Source organism: Prinia subflava, chromosome 23 (assembly GCF_021018805.1).
Source record: "Prinia subflava isolate CZ2003 ecotype Zambia chromosome 23, Cam_Psub_1.2, whole genome shotgun sequence".
NCBI classification, from domain to species: Eukaryota; Metazoa; Chordata; class Aves; order Passeriformes; family Cisticolidae; genus Prinia; species Prinia subflava.
The window spans coordinates 2,473,493-2,495,165 of NC_086269.1; the positions used below are offsets into that span (position 1 = coordinate 2,473,493).

At 62.2% G+C, this 21,673-nt stretch overlaps 2 protein-coding genes across 3 annotated transcripts in view; both read left to right on the forward strand.

Moving 5' to 3' along the window:
* The window catches only part of REN (renin), an 11,294-nt gene extending 6,318 nt beyond the window's left edge, over positions 1-4,976 (forward strand). The window contains exons 7-10 of the mRNA XM_063418480.1: positions 649-771; positions 1,777-1,921; positions 2,000-2,098; positions 3,608-4,976. Coding sequence (XP_063274550.1) covers positions 649-771; positions 1,777-1,921; positions 2,000-2,098; positions 3,608-3,769 — 529 coding nt within the window. The 3' untranslated portion in view covers positions 3,770-4,976. The remainder of the gene's footprint in view (positions 1-648; positions 772-1,776; positions 1,922-1,999; positions 2,099-3,607) is intronic.
* A 259-nt stretch (positions 4,977-5,235) lies between these two features.
* ETNK2 (ethanolamine kinase 2) lies at positions 5,236-21,036 on the forward strand. 2 transcript variants are annotated; one of them, XM_063418474.1, is made up of 9 exons: positions 5,236-6,478; positions 6,552-7,566; positions 12,687-12,946; positions 13,690-13,827; positions 15,433-15,575; positions 15,656-15,739; positions 17,367-17,536; positions 18,572-18,645; positions 19,266-21,036. In XM_063418474.1, exons 2-9 carry the CDS (start codon positions 7,105-7,107, stop codon positions 19,336-19,338), a joined length of 1,404 nt encoding a protein of 467 aa, XP_063274544.1. In that variant the 5' UTR covers positions 5,236-6,478; positions 6,552-7,104; the 3' UTR covers positions 19,339-21,036. The 2 variants fall into 2 exon arrangements, 1 of the variants encoding a protein (XP_063274544.1); XR_010082928.1 differs by lacking the exon at positions 19,266-21,036 and having other exon boundaries at positions 13,690-13,813; positions 18,572-18,646.
* The last annotated feature ends 637 nt before the right edge of the window (positions 21,037-21,673 follow it).

The following is a 21,673-nucleotide window of genomic DNA, read 5'->3' on the forward strand; positions in this document are numbered from 1 at the left end:
GGAAGAGTAATCGCTCCCTCTCAGGCTGGGAATTTTGGGGGAAGGGGAATTGCTCCCTACCCAGATGAGAATTTTGGGGAAAGGGGAATTGCTCCCTGCTGGGCCGGGATTTTTTGGGGGAAGAGGAATTGCTACCTCCAGGCTGAGATTTTTAGGGAAAGGGGAATTGTTTCCTTCTAGGCTGGGAATTTTGGGGAAAGGGGAATCGCTCCTGCTGGGATGGGATTTTTGGGAAAAGAAGAATCACTCCCTGCTGGGATGGGAATTCTGGGGGAAGGGGAATTGCTCCCTGCCCAGATGAGAAATTTGGGGAAAGGGGAATTGCTCCTACCCAGATGGGATTTTTGGAGAAAGGGGAATTGCTCCTGCTGGGCTGGGATTTTTGGGAGAAGGGGAATCACACCCTCCAGGCTGGGAATTTTGGGGGAAAAAGGAATTGCTCCCTGCCAAGATGAGAATTTTGGGGAAAGGGGAATCGCTCCTGTTGGGCTGGGAATTTGGGGGAAAGGGGAATTGCTCCTACCCAGATGGGATTTTTGGGAAAAGAGGAATCACTCCCTGCTGGGCTGGGATTTTTGGAGAAAGGGGAATCACTCCTGCTGGGATGGGATTTGGGGGGAAGGGGAATCACTCCCGCTGTGTTCCCAGGAACTCTCCCCTAAAACCCGGTGGGGAAATCATCCTGGGAGGCAGCGACCCAGCCTATTACACCGGCGACTTCCACTACCTGAACGTCAGCAGGAGCGGCTCCTGGCAGATCAGCATGAAGGGGTGAGTCACAAATCCCGGGATTATTTCAGCGGGAAAAGCCTTTGGGATCGTGGAATCCAATCCTGGCAGGTGCAGGGCTGCACCCCGCAGCCCCCGCGGCTCTGTGAGGGTGGCATTTCAGGGATTTCAGGGATTTCGGGGATTTCAGGGATATTTTCCCTCGGCGGTGCTGATTTTTTTTGTTGATTTTTAACCCGTGTGGAGAGGAGCGGGGTGGGCTCCTGCAGCTCCTCCAGGCTCAGCGAGGAGCCGGGAGCAGCTGGGAATGCGGAGGGGGCGGCACCGTGGGCCGAGATTCCGCTCGGGAGCTGCAGTTGGAAGGGTTTAACCCCCGTCGGTCCCGCGGGAGGAGCTGAAACAATCCCGCTTTGTTTAACCAAAAAAAAAAACCACAAAACACCCCCAAAAAATAAACCCTGCACGTGATGGAGCTCGGATCCCACATCCGGGAAGGTGGGAGCAGCACATGCCTGGCTGGGGATGGATGGGACATTCCTGGTGTCACCAGGGGACACTCGGGATGGATGTGACATTCCCAGGAGCATCCTTGGTGTCACCAGGGGATGTTCAGGATGGATGTGACATTCCCAGGAGCACCCTTGGTGTCACCAGGGGATGTTCAGGATGGATGTGACATTCCCAGGAGCACCCTTGGTGTCACCAGGGGATGTTCAGGGTGGATGTGACACTCCTGGTATCACCAGGGGACACTTGGGATGGATGTGTCACCCCCAGCAGCACCCTTGGTGTCACCAGGGGACACTCAGGATAAATGTGACATTCCCAGGAGCACCCTTAGTGTCACCAGGGGATGCTCAGGATGGACATGTCACTCCTGGGAGGACCCTTGGTGCCACCAGGAGATGGATGTGACATTCCCGATGTCACCAGGGAACACTCAGGATGGATGTGACATTCCCAGAAGCACCCTTGGTGTCACCAGGAGATGGATGTGACATTCCTGGTGCCACCACAGGACACTCAGGGCCACCCGTCCCTCCGCAGGGTGTCCGTGGGGGCCGAGGTGCTGTTCTGCAGGGAGGGCTGCTTGGTGGCCGTGGACACCGGCGCCTCCTACATCACCGGCCCCGCCGGGCCCGTGTCCGTGCTCATGAAAGCCATCGGGGCCATCGAGGTGGCCGAGGGCGAGGTGAGTGACAGCCAGTCCCGTGTCCCCATGTCCCCGTGTCCCCACGGGCCCTGTGCCAGCGCTGTCCCTGCCCTGCAGTACGTGGTGGACTGCGAGCAGGTGCCTCAGCTGCCCAACATCTCCTTCCACCTCGGGGGGAAGGTTTACGGCCTCGGCGGGCCCGCCTACGTCCTGAGGGTGAGTGTCCCAAATCAGCCGGAATCGGCCCCAAAATGACGCTCCTGGTTTTGCCTAAACCCTTTCTGTTGGGTGGAGGTGTCCACGGGAGCCGGGGTGAGCTGTGCCTGCTTCCATGCGTGGTTTGGGGGGATTTGGGGTGAGTAGGGGCAGGCGGGGATGGTTCCTGCTGGAATTTGGGGTGAGCAGGGACAGGCGGGGATGGTTCCTGCCAGAATTTGGGGGGATTTGGGGTGAGCAGGGGCAGGCGGGGATGGTTCCTGCTGGAATTTGGGGTGAGCAGGGACAGGCAGGGATGGTTCCTACTGGAATTTGGGGTGAGCAGGGGCAGGCGGGGATGGTTCCTGCTGGAATTTGGGGTGAGCAGGGACAGGCGGGGATGGTTCCTGCTGGAATTTGGGGGGATTTGGGGTGAGCAAGGACAGGCGGGGATGGTTCCTGCTGGAATTTGGGGGGATTTGGGGTGAGCAGGGACAGGCAGGAATGGTTCCTGCTGGAATTTGGGGTGAGCAGGGGCAGGCGGGGATGGTTCCTGCCGGAATTTGGGGTGAGCAGGGACAGGCAGGGATGGTTCCTGCTGGAATTTGGGTTGAGCAGGGACAGGCGGGGATGGTTCCTGCTGGAATTTGGGGTGAGCAGGGACAGGCAGGGATGGTTCCTGCTGGAATTTGGGGTGAGTAGGGACAGGCGGGGATGGTTCCTGCTGGAATTTGGGGTGAGCAGGGACAGGCAGGGATGGTTCCTGCTGGAATTTAGGGTGAGCAGGGACAGGCAGGGATGGTTCCTGCCAGAATTTGGGGTGAGCAGGGACAGGCAGGGATGGTTCCTGCTGGAATTTGGGGTGAGCAGGGGCAGGCGGGGATGGTTCCTGCCGGAATTTGGGGGGATTTGGGGTGAGCAGGGACAGGCAGGGATGGTTCCTGCTGGAATTTGGGGGGATTTGGGGTGAGCAGGGACAGGCAGGGATGGTTCCTGCTGGAATTTGGGGTGAGCAGGGACAGGCGGGGATGGTTCCTGCCGGAATTTGGGTACCAGGGAAGGTTTTTGCACCCCGAGGACACCGCAGCAGAGGGAAGCGGCCACCAAAGAGTTCACGGAGGGTTCGGACAACACCCCCAGGCGCAGGGGTGGGGTTTTGGGATTCAGGGGTGGGGTTTTTGGGATTCAGGGGTGGGGTTTTTGGGATTCAGGGGTGGGGTTTTTGGGGTTCAGGGGTGGGGTTTTTGGGGTTCAGGGGTGGGGTTTTGGGGTTCAGGGGTGGGGTTTTTGGGATTCAGGGGTGGGGTTTTTGGGTTCAGGGGTGGGGTTTTTGGGGTTCAGGGGTGGGGTTTTTGGGGTTCAGGGGTGGGGTTTTTGGGGCTGTCTGTGCAGGGAAAGGAGCCGGTCCCGGTGATCCTACCTGAGGATCCCCGAGGAAGGAGCCGAGCGGAGGCTGTGGAGCCGGGTCAGGGCCCCGCAGGGAGCGTCCTCCCGCTCCCCTCCCTCACCCCGCACGTCTCCTCCCCGCAGCAATCCCAGTTCGGCGAGGACGTGTGCGTGGTGGCTTTCTCCGGGCTGGACATCCCCCCTCCGGCCGGGCCCCTCTGGATCCTGGGCGCCACCTTCATCGGTCACTACTACACCAAATTCGACCGGCGCCACAACCGCATCGGCTTCGCCACCGCCCGCTGAGGGGGAGCCGGGCCGGGGGCCGGGCCGGGGGTCCGGGGTGGGTGTGGAGACCCAGCCCGGAGGCTGCAGGAGCCCCGGGGAGCAGCGGGAGAGCAGCAGCTCCGTTCCAGCTCCGCCGCCTCCTCCCGAGCTCGGCTGCTCCCGCTCCCGAACCCCCGCGCCGCTTCCCAGGAGCTTCTCCAGCGGCCAGAGCTGAGCCTGGAGCTGGGCTGGGGGTCCCGGCGGGATCCCGAGGCCGGAGCGGCCCCTCCGGGCGCTTTCGGGGTGATGTGCAATGCCAGGGATGGGCGGTGACCTTTTGTGCTGCCCCTCAATTAGCACTGGGGAATAATCAGCGTTTGATGATAGTTTTAGCCCGTGTTAGCCCTGCCCTTCTTGGTGACTTTGATATTAAACATTTAAAGCAACGGGAGGCTGAGTTGGTCTTGCACAGGGGGGGATCAGACACCCTAATTCAGGGAGAGGGACACAAATGTCCCTCTGTGCCAGGAGCCACTGCCTCGTTTGTGTCCTGCCACCCACAGGGGTGCAACGCCCTCCCAGCTCCTGCCACCTGACAATTCCCAGCACTGATGAATCCCAGTGCTGACAATCCCTGTGCTGACAATTCTAGAGCTGAGGAATTCCCAGAGCTGCCAAATTCCCTCTCAGCTGCAGGGAAATTTGGGAAGGGGAAGTTCCCACCAGCACCGAGCCAGTGGCTGCTGTGTGACCCTTCCAGGACCTTCCCAAAGCTCCCAGCCCTCCCTGGATCCTCATCCCTTCCTGGATCCTCATCCCTGCCCTGCTCCAGCCCTCCCAGCCTGGATCTTCATCCCTGCCCGGATCCTCATCCCAGCCCGGATCCTCATCCCTGCCCTGCTCCAGTCCTCCCTCCATCCCACCCAGCCTGGATCTTCATCCCAGCCCTGCTCCCAGCCCAGATCCTCATCCTTGCCCTGCTCCAGCCCTCCCTGGATCCTCATCCCTGCCCGGATCCTCATCCCATCCCTGCTCCAGCTCTCCCTCAATCCCTCCCTGCCCGGATCCTCATCCCAGCCCTGCCCCACGGCAGCCCCAAGCAGAGAGGATGTGGCAGGGGCGGATGTTTGTCCCTCCTGGGAGTTTCTCCGCAGCCCTGGAGCGTTTAAATCTCTTCGCGCTGGGATGCAGAGCCCCGGCGCCTCCGGGGATGCGAAAATTCAGCCTCTCGTGGGGATTTTTTGGTTTTCTTTTTTTTGGTTTTGTGGGTTGTGGTGGGGTTTTTTGTTTGTTTGGGGTTTTTTTTTTGGTTTTTTGGTTTGGTTTGGGGTTTGTTTTGGGGGTTTTTTGGGGGGTTTTTGTTTTGTTTTGTTTTTTTGGGTTTTTTTTTTTTTTTCCTTTATTTTTCTGTCACTCCAACTCCGGGGTGGCGGCAGCGGCTCCTCAGGGCCGGCGGGTGGAGGAGGGAAGGGAGGAATCTCCTCTCGTGCAGCGTTTCCTGAGGCGCTCAGCAGCACAGGAAACCCCGGGAAGCAGCGGCAGGGAGGGATGGGAGCGTCAGAAAAGAGGGAATGTGCCGAGGCCAGCGCTGGAGCTGCATCCACGAGGTTCTGGATGCGCAGAGAGGCCTGCCCGGAGTCTCCCCTTCCTACCGAGGGAAATCCCGCTCGGAATTCCCAAACCGGCTCTCCACGGCCGAGCCTCCGGTCTGGAGAAGACTCGAGTGGGTGTAAAAAGTGACTTCAGCCCCCACCGCATCCCTCAGCTGGAAAACGCCCGGCCAGGCCTAACCCGGGATGTTTTCCGCCGGGCCGGTTCTGTTCCAACTCATTTCAAGCTGCGGGAGCTCGAACCCGCCCGAAGGCCCTTAAACCGGGTAATTAACACCTCTAATCGCCTGCTCCGGGCCAATTTCCCGCTGCATGCGGCGGCCCTGCCCGCGGGGCTCCGCCAGCCCGGATTAGATCGTTTCAGATCGTTCCGGCCGAGCAATTAGGCCGCGCTCAGCCCAGCAGAGCGCGGCAGCAATTAAGCCCGTCCTATTAACACTGACGAGCCTGGCGCTATTTTTAGAAACACGGGAAAGCGCCCGGCGGGGGTTTTGTCCCCTCCTTGCCCTTCCTTAAATGATTTTTGCCCCAGGTCTCCGTGGTCCCTCGGGCTGATTTCAGGCACTCCGGAGGGGGCCCTGTGACGCTGTAATTTCCTCTGAAAATGAATCCTGGAGCCGCGTCCGGGGGCTGCGGGGGCTCTGCCAGCGGGAAAATCCCGCTCTGTCTTCACCCCCAAATCCGCTTCCCATCCCGGCCGTGAATCCCTCAGGAGGTGCGGAGGGTGCAGTGGGAGAGGTTATCCCGAGGGGATCCAGGTTATCCCGAGGGGATCCACCCCGCCCGGAGCCCTGGGGCTCGTCCCGTGCGTGGCATCCTCAGCCTCCGTAACCCCAAAGGGAGGGGCGGGGGCTGCGCGGAGCCCCCCGGGGTGGCGGAGGGGCTCAGGGGACGGACGGACGGACGGATGGGTGGATGGAGGGATGGATGGATGGATCATGGATGGAGGAATGGATGAAGGGAGGGATGGATGGAGGGATAGATGCATGGATGCATGGATGGAGGGATGGATGGATGGATAGACAGACGGACAGGGTGCAGGTGCGGCTGTCCCGGTCCCGGCGCGGATCCTCTGGGATGGCTTTGAGCTTCCAGGCATGGATGGGGAAGGCATCCGGGCAAGAGGCAGCGGCAGCAGGTGTGGAGAGGGGACCTCGGGGCGGGGGTGGCTGAGGGGCTCCGGGAGCGGCTGGGGGAGGCACCGGCAGCAGGTGCGGCACAGCGGGGTCCCGGTGCCGGTTCCGGTGCCGGCCGGGCGGGGTTCCGCTGCCCAGGACGCCGGTGCGGGTCGGGCGTGGATGGGATGCCCCATCCCGGTACGGATCCACTGCCCGGGATGCGGTCCCGGTCGGGGAGTCCCGGTGAGGGCGGGATGCCGGTCCGCTGGTGCGGGCAGGGGTGGGTGCGGCTCCCGCGTCCCGGTGTGCGTGGGGTCCGGGTCCCGCCCTGCCAGCGATGCAGGTCCCGTTGGGATGAGGATCCTCTGACCCCGTTGCCGGTCCCGGTGAGATGCTGGTCCCGGGTCTGCGGTGCCGGTCCCGGTAGGATGCGGATCCCTTCCCCCGGTGCCGGTCCCGGTAGGATGCGGATCCCTTCCCCCGGTGCCGGTCCCGGTAGGACGCGGGTCTCTTCCCCCGGTGCCGGTCCCGGTAGGATGCGGATCCCCTGGCCCCGGTGCCGGTCCCGGTAGGACGCGGGTCTCTTCCCCCGGTGCCGGTCCCGGTGGGATGGCGGATCCCTTCCCCCGGTGCCGGTCCCGGTAGGATGCGGATCCCTTCCCCCGGTGCCGGTCCCGGTAGGATGCGGATCCCTTCCCCCGGTGCCGGTCCCGGTAGGATGCGGATCTCTGCCCCCAGTGCCGGTCCCGGTAGGACGCGGCTCCCTGCCCGCGGTGCCGGTGCGGGCGCTGCCGCCGCTGCCGGGGAGGCGGGCGGGAGGCGGGCCGGTGACTCATGGCTTCCCAGCGGCGGCGGCTCCTCCCCGCGGCCGCCGGCCCCGCGCAGCCCCCGGCACATGGGCCGCGGCTCCGGCAGCGCGGAGCTGGCCATGGCCGCACCGCCCGCCCGCTGCCCCGACTGCCCGGGGCCGGAGCGGGGGGGCGGCGGCGGGACCCCCGCCGTGCCGCACCTCGGCATTGCGGTGGACGAGGGGGACGTGCTGCCCGGGGCGCTGCGGATCGTGCGGCAGCTGAGACCCGCCTGGGAGCCGGCCACGGTGAAGACCAAGGTACGGGGGGGACCCAGGGGTGGCACCCCGCGAACCGGCAGCGGCTCCCCCGCGGGGATCGCCCGGTGCGGCTGCGGAGCCCGGCTGGGGTGGGGTCAGGGGGACAGAGGGGCTGTCTGAGGGGGCTGCGCTGCGCACCCCGGCGGGGTGCGGGGTCAGCTCGAGGGGGGCTGCGAGGATCAGCCTGGGGGGCGATGGGGTCTGCCCCAGGGGGAGCTGTGGGGTTCAGTCGGGGTGTTTAGGATCTGCCCCAGGGGGAGTTTTGGGGTTCAGCCTGGGGGCTATAGGGTATGCCGTAAGGAGAGTGTCGGGTTCAGCATGGGGTCTTTAGGGTCTGCTCCAGGACAGGTTGTGGGGCTCACCCTGGGGGCTGTAGGATCTGCCCCAGGGGGAATTGTGGGGCTCAATCGGGGTCTTTAGGATCTGCCCTAAGGAGGTTGTAGGGCTCAGCCTGGTGGCTATAGGCTCTGCCCCAGGGGGAGTTGTGGGGTTCAGTCCGGGTCTTTAGGATCTGCCCCAGGGGGAGTTGTGGGGTTCAGTCCGGGTCTTTAGGCTCTGCCCCAGGGGGAGTTGTGGGGTTCAGTCCGGGTCTTTAGGGTCTGCCCCAGGGCAGGTTGTGGGGCTCAGCCTGGCGGCTCTAGGGCTCACCCAAGGGGCGCTGTGGGGTTCACCACAGGGGGCTCCAGGACCTGCCCCAGAGGCGGTGACACCCCGCACCCCCCACCCCTGGGCTCTCCCCTCAGCGCCCAGAGCCGGGGGTCCATCAGCTGTGCAAAGGCGTGACACCCCCATCTCCCACCCCCCCAGGAGGTTTAGGGACCCCTGGGGTTGTCACCCAGCGGTGGCTTTGGGGTACAAAAGCGTCCCGGGGCTGCCTGCAGGGGTGGCCGCTCCCGGGGAGCCGCTCTGGCTCGGGATATTTGTCAGCTCCCACATCTCCCGGGCTGCGTGGGGCTCAGGTGGGAGCTGGACACCAGTTCCGCGCTCCAGGGCTTTGCTGGGAGGAGAGCCGGGCTGCCCTGGGAATCCCTGTCCCCCCCTCCGGCCAGCTCTGCGGTGACACAGGTGACACCGAGCACCGGGGCGTGCAGGGGCTGGCGCTCCGTGCCCTTAAACGTCTGCACGTGAGCCGCTGTCCCCTGCGAGGGCACGCGCTTCCCGTCATTAAAAATGTATTAATAGCCGAGTGTAATTAAATCCAAGGAGCTGCAGGAAAAGCCGCCTGAAAGGGCAGATGGCAGCGGGCAGGAAGGCGGGAGTTGGAGTTCGCAGGGGGCAGGAAATGTCTCGCTCTTTGCTCGCTGAGCTCGGTGGTTGTGGAGGGACCCCCGGCTCTGGGGGGGCTCCGCAGGGGTCGGGAGCTCGGGTGTGCGCGGGTGTGGTTTTAATTAAAAAAAAAAAAACCGAAAAACCAAAAACCAAAAACCAAAAAACTAAAAAAAAACGATTTAGGAGTTGAGGGAAAACCCTCCCGTTGCTTTTCCCTCGGCTGCTTTCCCTCCTCCCGCGTTTCCCGTGGCTCGGGATGGGACGGAGCGGGCCGGGGGCCTCCGCTGGTTCCCGGTAGCGATCCCGCGGCCCTGCCCGGTGCCCTGGAGCGCTGCCCCGCTCCCAGCGCCTCGCGGGGGCTGTGCCAGGCTGTGCCCGTGGCACGGGGAAAATCCCCCGGAGCTCAGAGACGAGGCAAGGAGGGTCTGGGTGCTGCCCTGTGTCCCAGGCTGTGCCCCAGGCTGTGCCCCAGGCTGTGCCCGAGGCATCCCCAGGAATGTCCCTGCAGCCCAGCCAGCCACCCACGCTCCAGGGAATCACAAACTCCCCCATCCATCCACCCCTCGGGCAGAGATAAGAGGAGCCCTGCCTGCCCTGCGAGGACTCGGGCATGGTTGGAGGTTTTGAGCCCAGATTTGGCCACAAATTGCCCCTGCTGGTGCCCAGCCCCAAGGCAGCCGATTTTGGGAGTGCTGAGGGGTTCTCCCGGCAGGTGCAGCACCGGGAGCTGGATTTTGCTACCTCACCCCTGGCACTTTGGCAGAGGCGTCGCTTTGCAGAGTGTCACTGCTTCCCTCTGTCCCTGCTGTCCCCCAGCTGGGGGAGGGAAGGGTTTGGGGTGGCAGCAGGGTGGCTGCAGCCTGGATCCGCAGGGAACAGCTCCGGGCATCCCCCAGGAGCCGCAGCCGGTCCTTGGGAGCTGCCCCCAAACCCAGCAAGTCCCTGCAGGTCACCGAGGAGCCACGTGTGCGTCCCCAGAGCTGGTGGCCTGGAATTCGGGGGGGATAAGGCTCAGTAATCCCGTTAAATCTGCTGGAAAGGGCTGCCCGGGCTGCGGGGCAGAAAAACAAAGCAGCACACGAGGATTTCACCCCATGTGGAGCCGCTCTCCTGCGGCCCAGGTGTGGCTGATGGTGACACCTGCATGGACAGGATGTGACATCTCTGCTGCCTGAGTGTTCAGCCTGGCAGGACAGGAGGAGGACAGAGCTGAGCCCCGTGGTGAAACCCCGATTGTCAGCTCGGGGAAAAGCAGCCTGAGAGGGTTCAGCTGAGGGGCAGCAGCCCCTGAGGACGGGGCAGCTGCCTCGCCCTGCCGGCCCCAAACCCGGCTGTGGGATGGGGGTGTCAGCCCCGTGAGACTTGGGGGGTCTCATTCCGGTGCCTGGAGTCTCCCTGGGGAGGCTGCTCGGGGAGCCCTATATATAGGAACCCTATAGGGAGCGTGGGTTGCTGAGTGGGATGTCTAAAATTATCCATCCCATCCTTGAGCTCCGCGGCTGCCGGAGCAGGAGGCCTCTCCCCGCTCCTGCTCCAGCTCCCAGATCCCACAGGGATGAGGGAATCCTTCCCACAGGGATGAGGGAATCCTTCCCACAGGGATGAGGGAATCCTTCCCACAGGGATGAGGGAATCCTTCCCACAGGGAGCTGCAGCACCCCTGGGTGCCCAGCTTGGAGCTGGCATGGGGGACACAATGGGACAGGGGGTTCCTGTGGGGTGACAGAGCCCCAAAGCCTTTCAGTGCCCTGGAGGTGACTGAAATCCCAGTGGGATGAGGGAATCACCTCAGAGTGCCCAGCTTGGAGATGAACATCCCACAGTGTGGGGGGAAATGGGGCAGGGAATTCCTGTGGGGTGACAAAGCCCTAAAACCCCCTCAGTGCCTTGTAAGTGCCCAAAATCCCAGCGGGATGAAGGAATTCTTTCCATAGGGGAGCTGCAGCACCCTGGAGCTGGCACGGGGGACAATGGGGGTGATTTCCCAAGGGATGACAGAGCCCCAAACCGGTTCAATGCCCTGGAGGTGCCCAAAATCCCGGTGGGATCAAGGAATCCTTCCCATGGAGGAGCTGCAGCACCCCGGAGCTGGCCCAGGGACAGTGGGGATGATTTCCCGTGGGGTGACAAAGCCCTAAACCCCCTCAGTGCCCTGGAATTGCCCGAAATCCCGGTGGGATGAAGGAATCCTTCCCATGGGGAGCTGCAGCACCCCAGAGCTGGCAGGAGGGACAGTGGGGATGATTTCCCTTGGAGTGACACATCCCTAAACCCCTCAGTGCCCTGGAAGTGCCTGAAATCCCAATGAGATGGAGGAATCCTTCCCATGGGGAGCCGCAGCACCCCAGAACTGGTACAGGGGCAATGGGACAGGAGTTTCTTGTGGGGTGACAGAGTCCCAAATGCGTTCAATGCCCTGGAAGTGCCCAAAATCCCAGCGGGATGAAGGAATCCTTCCCATGGGGAGGCATAACACCCCGGAGCTGGCCCAGGGACAGTGGGGATGATTTCCCATGGGGTGACAAAGCCCTAAACCCCCTCAGTGGCCTGGAATTGCCCGAAATCCCGGCGGGATGAAGGAATCTGTCCCACGGGGAGCTGCAGCACCCTGGAGCTGGCACAGGGACAGTGGGGGTGATTTCCCATGGGGTGACAGAGCCCCAAACCTGTTCAATGCACTGGAAGTGCCCAAAATCCCGGTGGGATGGAGGAATCCTTCCCATGGGGAGCCGCAGCACCCCAGAACTGGTACAGGGGCAATGGGACAGGAGTTTCTTGTGGGGTGACAGAGCCCCAAATGCGTTCAATGCCCTGGAGGTGCCCGAAATCCCAGCTGGATCAAGGAATCATTCCCATGGGGAGCCGCAGCACCCCGGAGCTGGCCCAGGGACAGTGGGGATGATTTCCCGTGGGGTGACACATCCCTAAACCCCCTCGGTGCCCTGGAATTGCCCGAAATCCCGGCGGGATGAAGGAGTCCTTCCCATGGGGAGCCGCAGCACCCCAGAGCTGGCCCAGGGACAGTGGGGATGATTTCCCGTGGGGTGACACATCCCCAAACCCCCTCAGTGCCCTGGAATTGCCCGAAATCCCGGCGGGATGAAGGAATCCTTCCCATGGGGAGCTGCAGCACCCCAGAGCTGGCAGGAGGGACAGTGTGGATGATTTCCCGTGGGGTGACACATCCCCAAACCCCCTCAGTGCCCTGGAATTGCCCGAAATCCCGGCGGGATGGGGCACGGAGCCCGGCGCGGGCGGCAGCAGCCCCGGCATGTGCGCGGGCAGGCAGCCAAGACGGAGCTCCGGGAGAACAAAACTCCCTTTCCATCTGCGAGGAGCCGTCAGAGCGGTGACACGAGATGTCCCCAGCAGCGACATCCCCGCCTATCAGCGCCCCGGCCCGCGGGGAGGGTCGGAGGAGGGGATGGGGGGTGGTGTTTGCCCCGGGCTTGTTTTCAGCCTCGTTGGGTGGTTTATTTATTTATTATTGTTTGTTTTATTTTTAATTCTGTGCCAATTTACGCTGATTTTTTTTTCCCTGGGAGCGATTCCCGGGGCTGCTCCCGTGCCAAACGTGCTGGTGGCACATCTGGCCTGAGCTGTTGCTGAGGTATCCCTGAGCTGTTCCAGGTGAAAAAATTGCAGGATTTCCACCCAAACTGCCACCCCTGCAGAGCCCTGAGCCTCGAGGCCTTACAGACTCACCTCACCTCCCCCAGGAGCTCCTTTCCCCCATTCTTGCCATTGCCACGAGGTTTTTTTCCAAATGGGAAGAGGCCAGGGGGGATCCCCCATTCCCAGCAGCCTTCTCCAGGTGTCACCTCCTGTTTGTCACCTCTGTCCCCACCCAGCTCTTCACTGATGGCATCACCAACAAGCTGGTGGCCTGCTACACGGACGAGGGGATGGCGGACGCGCTGCTGGTCCGGGTCTACGGCAGGAGGACGGAGCTGCTGGTGGACAGGGAGACGGAGCTGAGGAACTTCCAGGTGCTGCGAGCCCACGGCTGCGCCCCCGACCTCTACTGCGCCTTCCAGAACGGGCTCTGCTACCAATTCCTGCCGGGAATGGCACTGGGGCCGCACCACGTGCGGGATCCACACATCTTCAGGTGCCTGGGGGCTCCCTGGAGAAGGTCTGGGGGTTTTCCAGGGGAAAGGAGCTGAAAAATTCCCATTTTTCTGGGGGTTTTCCCCTGGAAAATGATCATCGGTGTGCTCAGCCCTGTGTGGTGTCAGGGGGTAAATTGGGCCCAACTGGTTGTTAAAGTGACCGAATTTCCAAAGTGTCGGGTTTGGGTGAAGAGAGGTTTTTTTCCTGGAATAAAGGTTTTCTGGGAAGCTGGAATTTCGTGGGAAGCACAGTTTAGGGCTGGATTCGCCCTGGAAATGAGAACTCTGAAATGCTTCAGAGGCTGAGACCCCTGGCAATGTCAGCTGTGCTAACCCTGTGTTTTCAGCTGGGCTTTCAGGGAATGCCCCTGGAGACATCCCAAAGCTCTTTTGGGGGTTTTGAGGGGGATTTTGAGGGGGATTTTGAGGGGGATTTTGAGGATTTGGGGTTACCTCTCACCCTCATATGTGCTCCCTGCCAAAGCTCTTTTGGGGATTTTGAGGGGGATTTTGAGGATTTGGGGTCACTCTCACCCTCATGTGTGCTCTCTGCCAAAGCTCTTTTGGGGATTTTGAGGGGGATTTCGAGGATTTGGGGTCACCTCTCACCCTCATGTGTGCTCCCTGCCAAAGCTCTTTTGGGGATTTTGAGGGGGATTTTGAGGGGGATGTTGAGGGGGATTTTGAGGGGGATTTTGAGGATTTGGGGTCACCTCTCACCCCTCGCTGTGCTCCCTGCCAGGCTGGTGGCCCGGGAGATGGCCCGAGTCCACGCCATCCACGCCAACGGGAGCCTGCCCAGGCCCATCCTGTGGCAGAAGCTGCGCAAATACCTCAGCCTGGTGAAGACAGAGCTCAGCCCAAAGGTATCCAACCCCAGGTAAAGGCAGAGGGGTCCCACAGAGCCGGGCTCTGCCCCGGGCACCCCCTGCCCACCCACCCCGGGGCCGGGCAGGAGCAGGGGGCAGAGCCCGGGGTCCCAGGTGGAGCCTCTGCGGGGATCTGGGGGTGGGTTTGGGGCTGGATCCCTCTCAAAGCCCCGGGAGCAGCTCCAGCTCCTTCCTGCTGCCAGTTTTGGGTGAGAATTCAGCGTTTTTGGAGCTCTGGGATGTGTTTGTGCAGCATCCAGGCCACTGCTGTAACAATCCTCCTCCTCCTCCTCCTGGGGATTTAAGCCTGGAATAAGCCCGAGCTCAAGCCCTGCTGAGCTGACGGTGAATCCTAGAAATTAAACCCCTCATTTCCCACTTCAGGCAGCCCATCCCGGTTTTTTGGGGCAGCAGGTGAGCCTTGGGGTGCCCGGGAAAGATTCGGGCAGCCCCAAGAGGCGGAGGAGGTGAACGAACCCCGCGGCCGGGCAATCATTAATCCACACTGGGAGCCAGCCGCGCTTTTCCTGCCTCCTCTGGGCAGACTTTACCCACAATTAGGCAATCATTAACAAGCTCTCTTCTTGGAAGCTGCGCTCCCGAGGTTCCTGGGAGGCTGCGAGCCCCGCCAGAGTCCAAAACATCCCCGGGGCTTTGCTGGGTGCCGGGGGAGCGAGCGCTGGGTGGATTTTGGGGGGCGTGGGGGGGGTTTTGGGGACAAGGGACATGCTGAGGTTGAGGTGTGGTGGATGCCTGGGCACCAAGCCTGGCCCCGTCCCCAAAGTCAGCCTGGTTAACCCTGATTTGTGTCATTAATGGGGTCCTTTGTAAGGCACGAGAGGGAAGTCGGGGAAACGCTGCCCCTGAGATCCTAGGGAAGGGCTGAAAGCTGGGGCAGTTCTGCCCCTGAGCTCCCAGAGAAGAGCAATTCTGCCCCTGAGCTGCAGGGAAGGGCTGGAATACGGGGAAAATTCTGCCCCTGAGCCCCCAGGGAAGGACAATTCTGCCCCTGAGCTCCAGGAGAGGGCTGGAAGTTGGGGAAATCTGCCCCTGAGCTCCTAGGGAAGAGCAATTCTGCCCCTGAGCCCCCAGGGAAGCACTGGAAGTTGGGGAAATGCCACCCCTAAGGTCCCAGGGAAGCCCTGGAAGCTGGGGAAGAGCAGTTCTGCCTCTGAACTGCAGGGAAGTGCTGGAATTTGGGGGAAATTCTGCCCCTGAACTCCCAGGAAAGAGCAATTCTGCCCGTGAGCCCCAGAGAAGTGCTAGAAGCTGGGGAAATTCTGCCAATGAGCTCTCAGGGAAGAGCAATTCTGCCCCTGAGCCCCCAGGGAAGTGCTGGAAGCCTGGGAAATGCCTCTCCTGAGGCCCCAGGGAAGCCCTGGAAGCTGGGGAAAAGTAATTAATTCTGTCCCTGAGCCCGAGGGAAGAGCAATTCTGCTTCTGTGGCCCCAGGGAAATGCTGGAAACTGGGGAATTTCTGTCCTTGAGCCGCCAGGGAAACGCTGGAAGCCTGGGAAATTCTGCCCCCGAGCCCCCAGGGAGGCTCCCCAAGAGCAGCAGCGATGCCACCCCTGTCCCTTTTGTCCTTTTTGTCCCTTTTGTCCCTTCTGTCCCAGCCTCCCGCAGGACGTGCCGGGCCTGGAGGCGCTGGAGCGGGAGCTGGCGTGGATGGAGGCGACGCTGCCGCCGCTGGGGTCGCCCGTGGTGCTGTGCCACAACGACCTCCTGTGCAAGAACATCATCTACGACGGGACACGAGGTCTGTGCGCCCCGGGGTGCCCCCCGGGGGGTGTCACCGCTGTCCCCACCCCGCTGACGGGCGCCGTTCTGCCCCCGCAGAGCGCGTTCGCTTCATCGACTACGAGTACACGGGGTACAACTACCAGGCCTTCGACATCGGCAACCACTTCAACGAGTTCGCAGGTCCGGAGGGGCTGGGGTCCTCCGGGGGCTCCAAAGGGACCCCCGGCCCTGGTGTGGGGTGTGCCCACCCCTGGAGGGGGAGAGGGAGTCAAACCCCCAGTTTTGGGGTTGGAAACGGGGTGTCCCTGTTATTGGGATGGAGGAGGGAGTTTTATTCCCAGTCCCATGTGGGGAAATGTGTGGCGGGGATCCCCCTATACCTGGAATGGAGTAAGGAATTAAATCCCCAGTCCTGGGTGGGAAATGGGGTCTGTCCATACCTGAGAATGGAGGAGGGAATTAAATTTCCAGTCCTGGGGTGGGAAATGGGGTCTTTTCATCCCTGGGGGCAGAGGAGGGACTTCTATTCCCAGTCTCGGGGTGGGAATGGGGTTTTCCTATTGCTGGGATGGAGGAGGGAGTTTTATTCCCAGTCCCATGTGGGGAAATGGAATCCCCCTATACCTGGAATGGAGGAGGGAATTAAATCCCCAGTTCTGGGGTGGGAAAGGAGGTTTTCCATCCCTGGGGGTGGAGGACGGAGTCAAACCCCCAGCCCTGGGGTGGGAAACGAGGTCTTTTCATCCCTGGGGGCAGAGGAGGGAGTTTTATTCCCAATCTTGGGGTGGGAAATGGGGTTTTCCTATTGCTGGGATGGAGGAGGGAGTTTTATTCCCAGTCCCATGTTGGGAAATGGGGTCTGTCCATACCTGGGAATGGAGGAGGGAATTAAATTTCCAGTCCTGGGATGGGAAATGGGGTCTTTTCATCCCTGGGGGTGGAGGAGGGTGTCAAACTCCCAGTTCTGGGGTGGAAAACGGGGTATCCCTGTTACTGGGATGGAGTCAAACCACCAGTCCTGGGGTGGGAATGGGGTGTCCCTGTTACTGGGGGTGGAGGAGGGAGTTTTATTCCCAGTCTGATGTTGGGAAATGGGGTCTGTCCATACCTGGGAATGGAGGAGGGAGCTGATTCCCCAGTCCTGGAGTGGGAAATGGGGTCTTTTCATCCCTGGGGGTGGAGGAGAGAGTTTTATTCCCAGTCCTGGGGTTGGAAATGGGGTCTCTTCATCTCTGGGGGTGGAGGAGGGTGTCAGGCCCTCAGTTCTGGGGTGGGAAATGGGGTATCCCTGTTACTGGGATGGAGGGAGTCAGATTCCCAGTCCTGGGGTGGGAATGGGGTGTCCCTGTTACTGGGGGTGGAGGAGGGAGTTTTATTCCCAGTCCCATGTTGGGAAATGGGGTCTGTCCATACCTGGGAATGGAGGAGGGAATTAAATTTCCAGTCCTGGGGTGGGAAATGGGGTCTTTTCATCCCTGGGGGTGGAGGAGGGAGTTGAATCCCCAGCTCCATACCGGGAAATGAGGTATCCTTGTTACTGAAGGGTGGAGGAGGGAGTTTTATGCCCAGTCCTGGGGTGGGGAATGGGGTCTCCCCATCCCTGGGATGGAGGAGGGAGCCCCACCCCAAATCCTACAGCAGGAAATGGGGCTGCCCACAGCCAGGGCGGGGTCTCTGCTCTCTTTGTGCCCGGCTGGGGTTGTTCTCTCCTTGCTTTGTGCCAGGGTGGGATTGTGTTTTCCTCAAGTTGCCGTGGAGAATCCAATCCCTCCCTGTTCCCCCTCCCCGTGTCCCCCTGACCCCCCAGGTGTGAAGGAGGTGGATTACAGCCTCTACCCCAGCAAGGAGACGCAGCTGCAGTGGCTGCACTCCTACCTGCAGGCCTACAAGGAGCTCACCCAGGGGTGCCCAGGTGACGTCCAGGTGTCCCAGGAGGAGCTGGAGACTCTCTACGTGCAAGTGAACAAATTCTCCTTGGTGAGCGCTGGGGATGGAAACACGGCCCGGGGGATGAGCTCTGCTCTGGGGCTCCCAGCTGACCTGGGGAAATTTTGACCCTGAACCCCAGGGAAGAGCAATTTTGCCCCTGAGCTGCAGGAAAGTGCTGGAAGCCGGGGAAATGCCACTCCTGAGGCCCCAGGGAAGCCCTGGAAGTCGGGGAAAAGCAATTCTGCCCCTGAGCCCCAGGGAAGTGCTGAAAGCCAGGGAAATTCTGCCCCTGAGCTCCAGGGAAGAGAAATTTTGCCCCTGAGCCCCAGAGAAGTGCTGGAACCTGGGAAAATTCTGCCCCTGAGCTCCCAGGGAAGAGCAATTCTGCCCCTGAGCTCCCAGGGAAGTGCTGGAAGCTGGGAAAATTCTGCCCCTGAGCTCCCAGGGAAGAGCAATTTTTCCCCTGAGCCCCAGGGAAGTGTTGGAAGCCAAGGAAATGCTACCCCTGAGCTCCCAGGGAAGAGCAATTCTCCCCCTGAGCCCCAGAGAAGTGCTGGAAGCTGGGAAAACGCCACCCCAGGATGGGGCTGCAGGTGCCACCTGGGGGGGCTTGGGGACATCGAGGACAGGCTGTCCCACGGGGTCTGGCAGTGGCTCAGGGGCGCTGAGCCCCCGGGCAAGGTCATGGGGGTGTGCTGGGGACAGCGTGTGTCCGACAGCCGCGGCCTTGGGCGGCCCTGCAGAGGGGTCAGCCACGGCCCGGCGTGAGGAAATCCTCTCTGGAAACTGCCAGCGGCGGCCCCGGCCAAATTTCTGGAAATTTCAGGTGGAACATCCTCTGTTTTCCTGGCTGGAGCCGCCGGGAGGGCAGCACGGGGGTGGGACCCCATGCTCAGCATCCTCCCCGCTGCCACCCCTGGCTCCAGCCGGGAGCAGCCTCTGGAGGGCACAGAAATCCCGGTGTGGGTCAGCCCCACGCCGTGTCCTGGCCCTGTCACAGCCCCGGGAATCCCCAGCCAGGAGGGGCTCGAGTGTTTCTGTGCCTCGGGGCCGTTCCCTGAGCCTGTCCTGCCCCTCCTGCAGGCATCCCACTTCCTCTGGGCGTGCTGGGGCCTGATCCAGGACAAATACTCGACCATAGACTTTAATTTCTTAAGGTGAGTGCACAGCGCTTGCTCCCAGTGGGAAATGAGAGGAGCAGGAGGATCCCGGGGGGATTCCAGGGAGGATCCCAGGGAAGATCCCAGGGAGGATCCTGGTGGTCCCTGGGAAGGATCCTAGGGAGGTTCCCGGGGAGGATCCCGGCAGTCCCTGGGGAGGATCCCGAGGAGGATCCCATGGAAGATCCTGGTTGTTCCTGGGTCCATGGGGAGGATCCCGAGGAGGATCCCAATGGTCCCTGGGGAGGATCCCAGGCATGATCCTGCAGAAGATTCCTGGGGAGATCCCAGGGTAGATCCCAGGGAGGATCCCATGGAAGGTCCTGGTGGTCCCTGGGTCCCTGGGGAAGATCCTGGGGAGGATCCCAGGGAGGATCCCGGCAGTCCCTGGGGAAGATCCCAAGGAAGATCCTGGTGGTCCCTTGGTCCCTGGGGAGGATCCCAGGGTAGATCCCAGCAATCCCTGGGGAGGATCCCAGGGAGGATCCCAAGGAAGATCCTGGTTGTCCCTGGGTTCTTGGGGAGGATCCCAGGGTAGATCCCAGCAATCCCTGGGGAGGATCCCGGCCGTCCCTGCAGACACGAGCAGCTCGGAGCTGTCCCTCCTCTCTTGGCAGATATGCAAAGTTAAGGTTTAAGCAGTACTTCAAGATGAAGCCGGTGGTCACAGCCCTGCAGGTCCCCAAATAGGCGCCACCCCGAGTCCTGGCCGCGTCCTCGCACCCCCAACCCCTTGCCCAGCCCCGCCGGCAGCAAGGAGGGGACGAGAGGAGCTCTGCCACCGCTTCCAGGAGCACCTGGACACCCCAAACTGGACCACGAGATGCTGGAGAGGACCACGGCCCCGGCGAGGCCCCAGGAAGCCTCACCACCGCCTTAAGGCCGAGCCCCGCTCGGCGCCCGTGCCCGGCAGGTCCGTGCCCTGCTGGTGCCACTGCCGGGGCTGGCACCGCCCCGCTGTCCCTGCGCTGTCCCCAGGGAGGGACACGCGGCCACCCCGTCCGCTCAGGAGCCCCCAGAGCTGCCCGGTCACTTTGCTGTGCCCTCTGTCCCCTCCTGCCCTGCTGGGTGCCACCAGGTGCCACCCCCAAACCAGCACTGGTCACTTTGCTGTGCCCTCTGTCCCCTCCTGCCCTGCTGGGTGCCACCCCAAACCAACACCGGTCACTTCGCTGTGCCCTCTGTCCCCTCCTGCCCTGCTGGGTGCCACCAGGGTGCCACCCCCGAATTAACCCCGTCCCGGGTCCCTGCTGACCCCAGGCACGGGGCCCTTTTCCAGGAGGGTTTGGAGCTGCGGGGAAAGGGGCAGGGCCAGCCTTGAGCCACCAGGGTCTGGCACCAGTGCGGTGCTGCTGGTGGGCACTGGATGCCCGCCCCCTGTGCTGTGCCCAGCCCGGGGCTGGCTCTACGTGTCCCCACAGTGTCCCCACTGTCCCCCTCAGCTTGGTGGCTTTCCCCGCACCCAGCAGCTTCCCAGCTCTGCCTTCGCCCTCTCCCCCAGGGTCAGGGAGGTCCGGGGGGTCGGTCCTGTCTGCCTGTCCCCATCCCTGTCCTGCTCCCTTGGCCATGTCCCCACCCCCGGCAGGAGGTGGCACAGAGCTGTCCCCTTCCAGGACCGGGCACAGCTTCACCCCCTGCCCCGCCCCGCTGAGCCCCGTCCAGCTCATCGCGGTTGTGCAGCAGCTGTGGGGGCAGTCTGAGCCCTGTGTCCCTGTCCTGGCTGTGGGGACAAGGTGACCGTCCCCTCTCTGGGCACAGTGACCTCGCCCAGAGCCCTGTGTCCCTGTCCTGGCTGTGGGGACACGGTGACCGTCCCTCCTCTGGGCACAGTGACCTCCCCCAGAGCCCTGTGCCCTTGTCCTGGCTGTGGGGACATGGTGACTGTCCCTCCTCTGGGCACAGTGACCTCCCCCAGAGCCCTGTGCCCCTGTCCTGGCTGTGGGGACACGGTGACCATCCCTGGGCACAGCCAGGGCTGCTGGCACATCCGTGTTTTGTTCTGGTGTGAAATAAAAGCTGCTGGTAGCTGGAATTCGGGGTTGGTGGGTCTGGGGGGGCTTGTGCTGGAGCAGGGGCAGCACCCCCGGGCTCTGGGGGTGCTCCTGTCCCCTCTGTACCCGGAGATGTCCCCACTCACCCCTCACCCCCAAATCTGGTGAAGCCCAGGCCCCGCTCTCTGCTCCAAAAATTCGCTTTTATTGTGCCAAGGGACTGGGGAGGAGGAACGATTGTAAACAGGGATGTGAAATATACAGGTTAAGTTACTCGTCTTATTAACAAAATAAAGCTCTATCTATATTTACAATCTTTAAAAACGAAACAAAACAACACCAACAACAAAAATAATAAATGGAAGAGAGGCGGGAAGAGCCGCAGCTGTGGGGAGGGGGCGCAGCTGCTTCCAGTCCTGGAGCTGGGACCCCTCCCCAGGGACCTCAGCCCGGCACAGGGAGCCGGGAATAAATAAAGCACGGCCGGAGGGCGGGAGAGGAGCGAGGGGCTGGCCGGGCCCGGGAGGAGGCGGGATGTCCCCTGGGATAAGGGATGTCCCCTCGGCATCGTCCCCTGGGATAAGGGATGTCCCCTCGGCGGTGTCCCCAAGTTCAGGGCTGCTGATGCAGCTGAGCTTTGGAGCCCCACCCCGCCTTGGGGACAAGGGGACAAGGGCACAGAGGCTGGTGCCCGCTTTGTGTGGCCTCGAGCCAGGGTGCTCACGGTCCCCACGGTGTCCCCAATATGGTGACAATAACCAGCTGTGACCCTAGCACTGTCACTGTCCCCACGGTGTCTCCAGCATGTGACAGTCCTTGCGGTGTCCCCAGCGCTGTCACTGTCCCCCTCTAGTGTCCCTGGCCCTGTCACTGTTCCTGCGGTGTCCCCAGCGCTGTCGCTGTCCCCACCGTGACCCCAGCAGGTGACGGTCCTCGTGGTGTCCCCAGCCCTATCACTGTCCCCGCGGTGTCCCCGGCCCTGTTATTGTCCCCGCGGTGTCCCCGGCGCTGTCACTGTCCCCCCCTGGTGTCCC

What these genes read in the sequence shown, in the direction of transcription:
- ETNK2 (XM_063418474.1), top strand. Translation starts at nt 7,105, where the DNA reads ATGCGGATCCCTTCCCCCGGTGCCGGTCCCGGTAGGATGCGGATCCCT. An exon ending in CCACTTCAACGAGTTCGCAG is followed by an intron (nt 15,740 to 17,366) that starts GTCCGGAGGGGC and finishes CTGACCCCCCAG; the next exon opens with GTGTGAAGGAGGTGGATTAC. An exon ending in AAGTGAACAAATTCTCCTTG is followed by an intron (nt 17,537 to 18,571) that starts GTGAGCGCTGGG and finishes CCCCTCCTGCAG; the next exon opens with GCATCCCACTTCCTCTGGGC.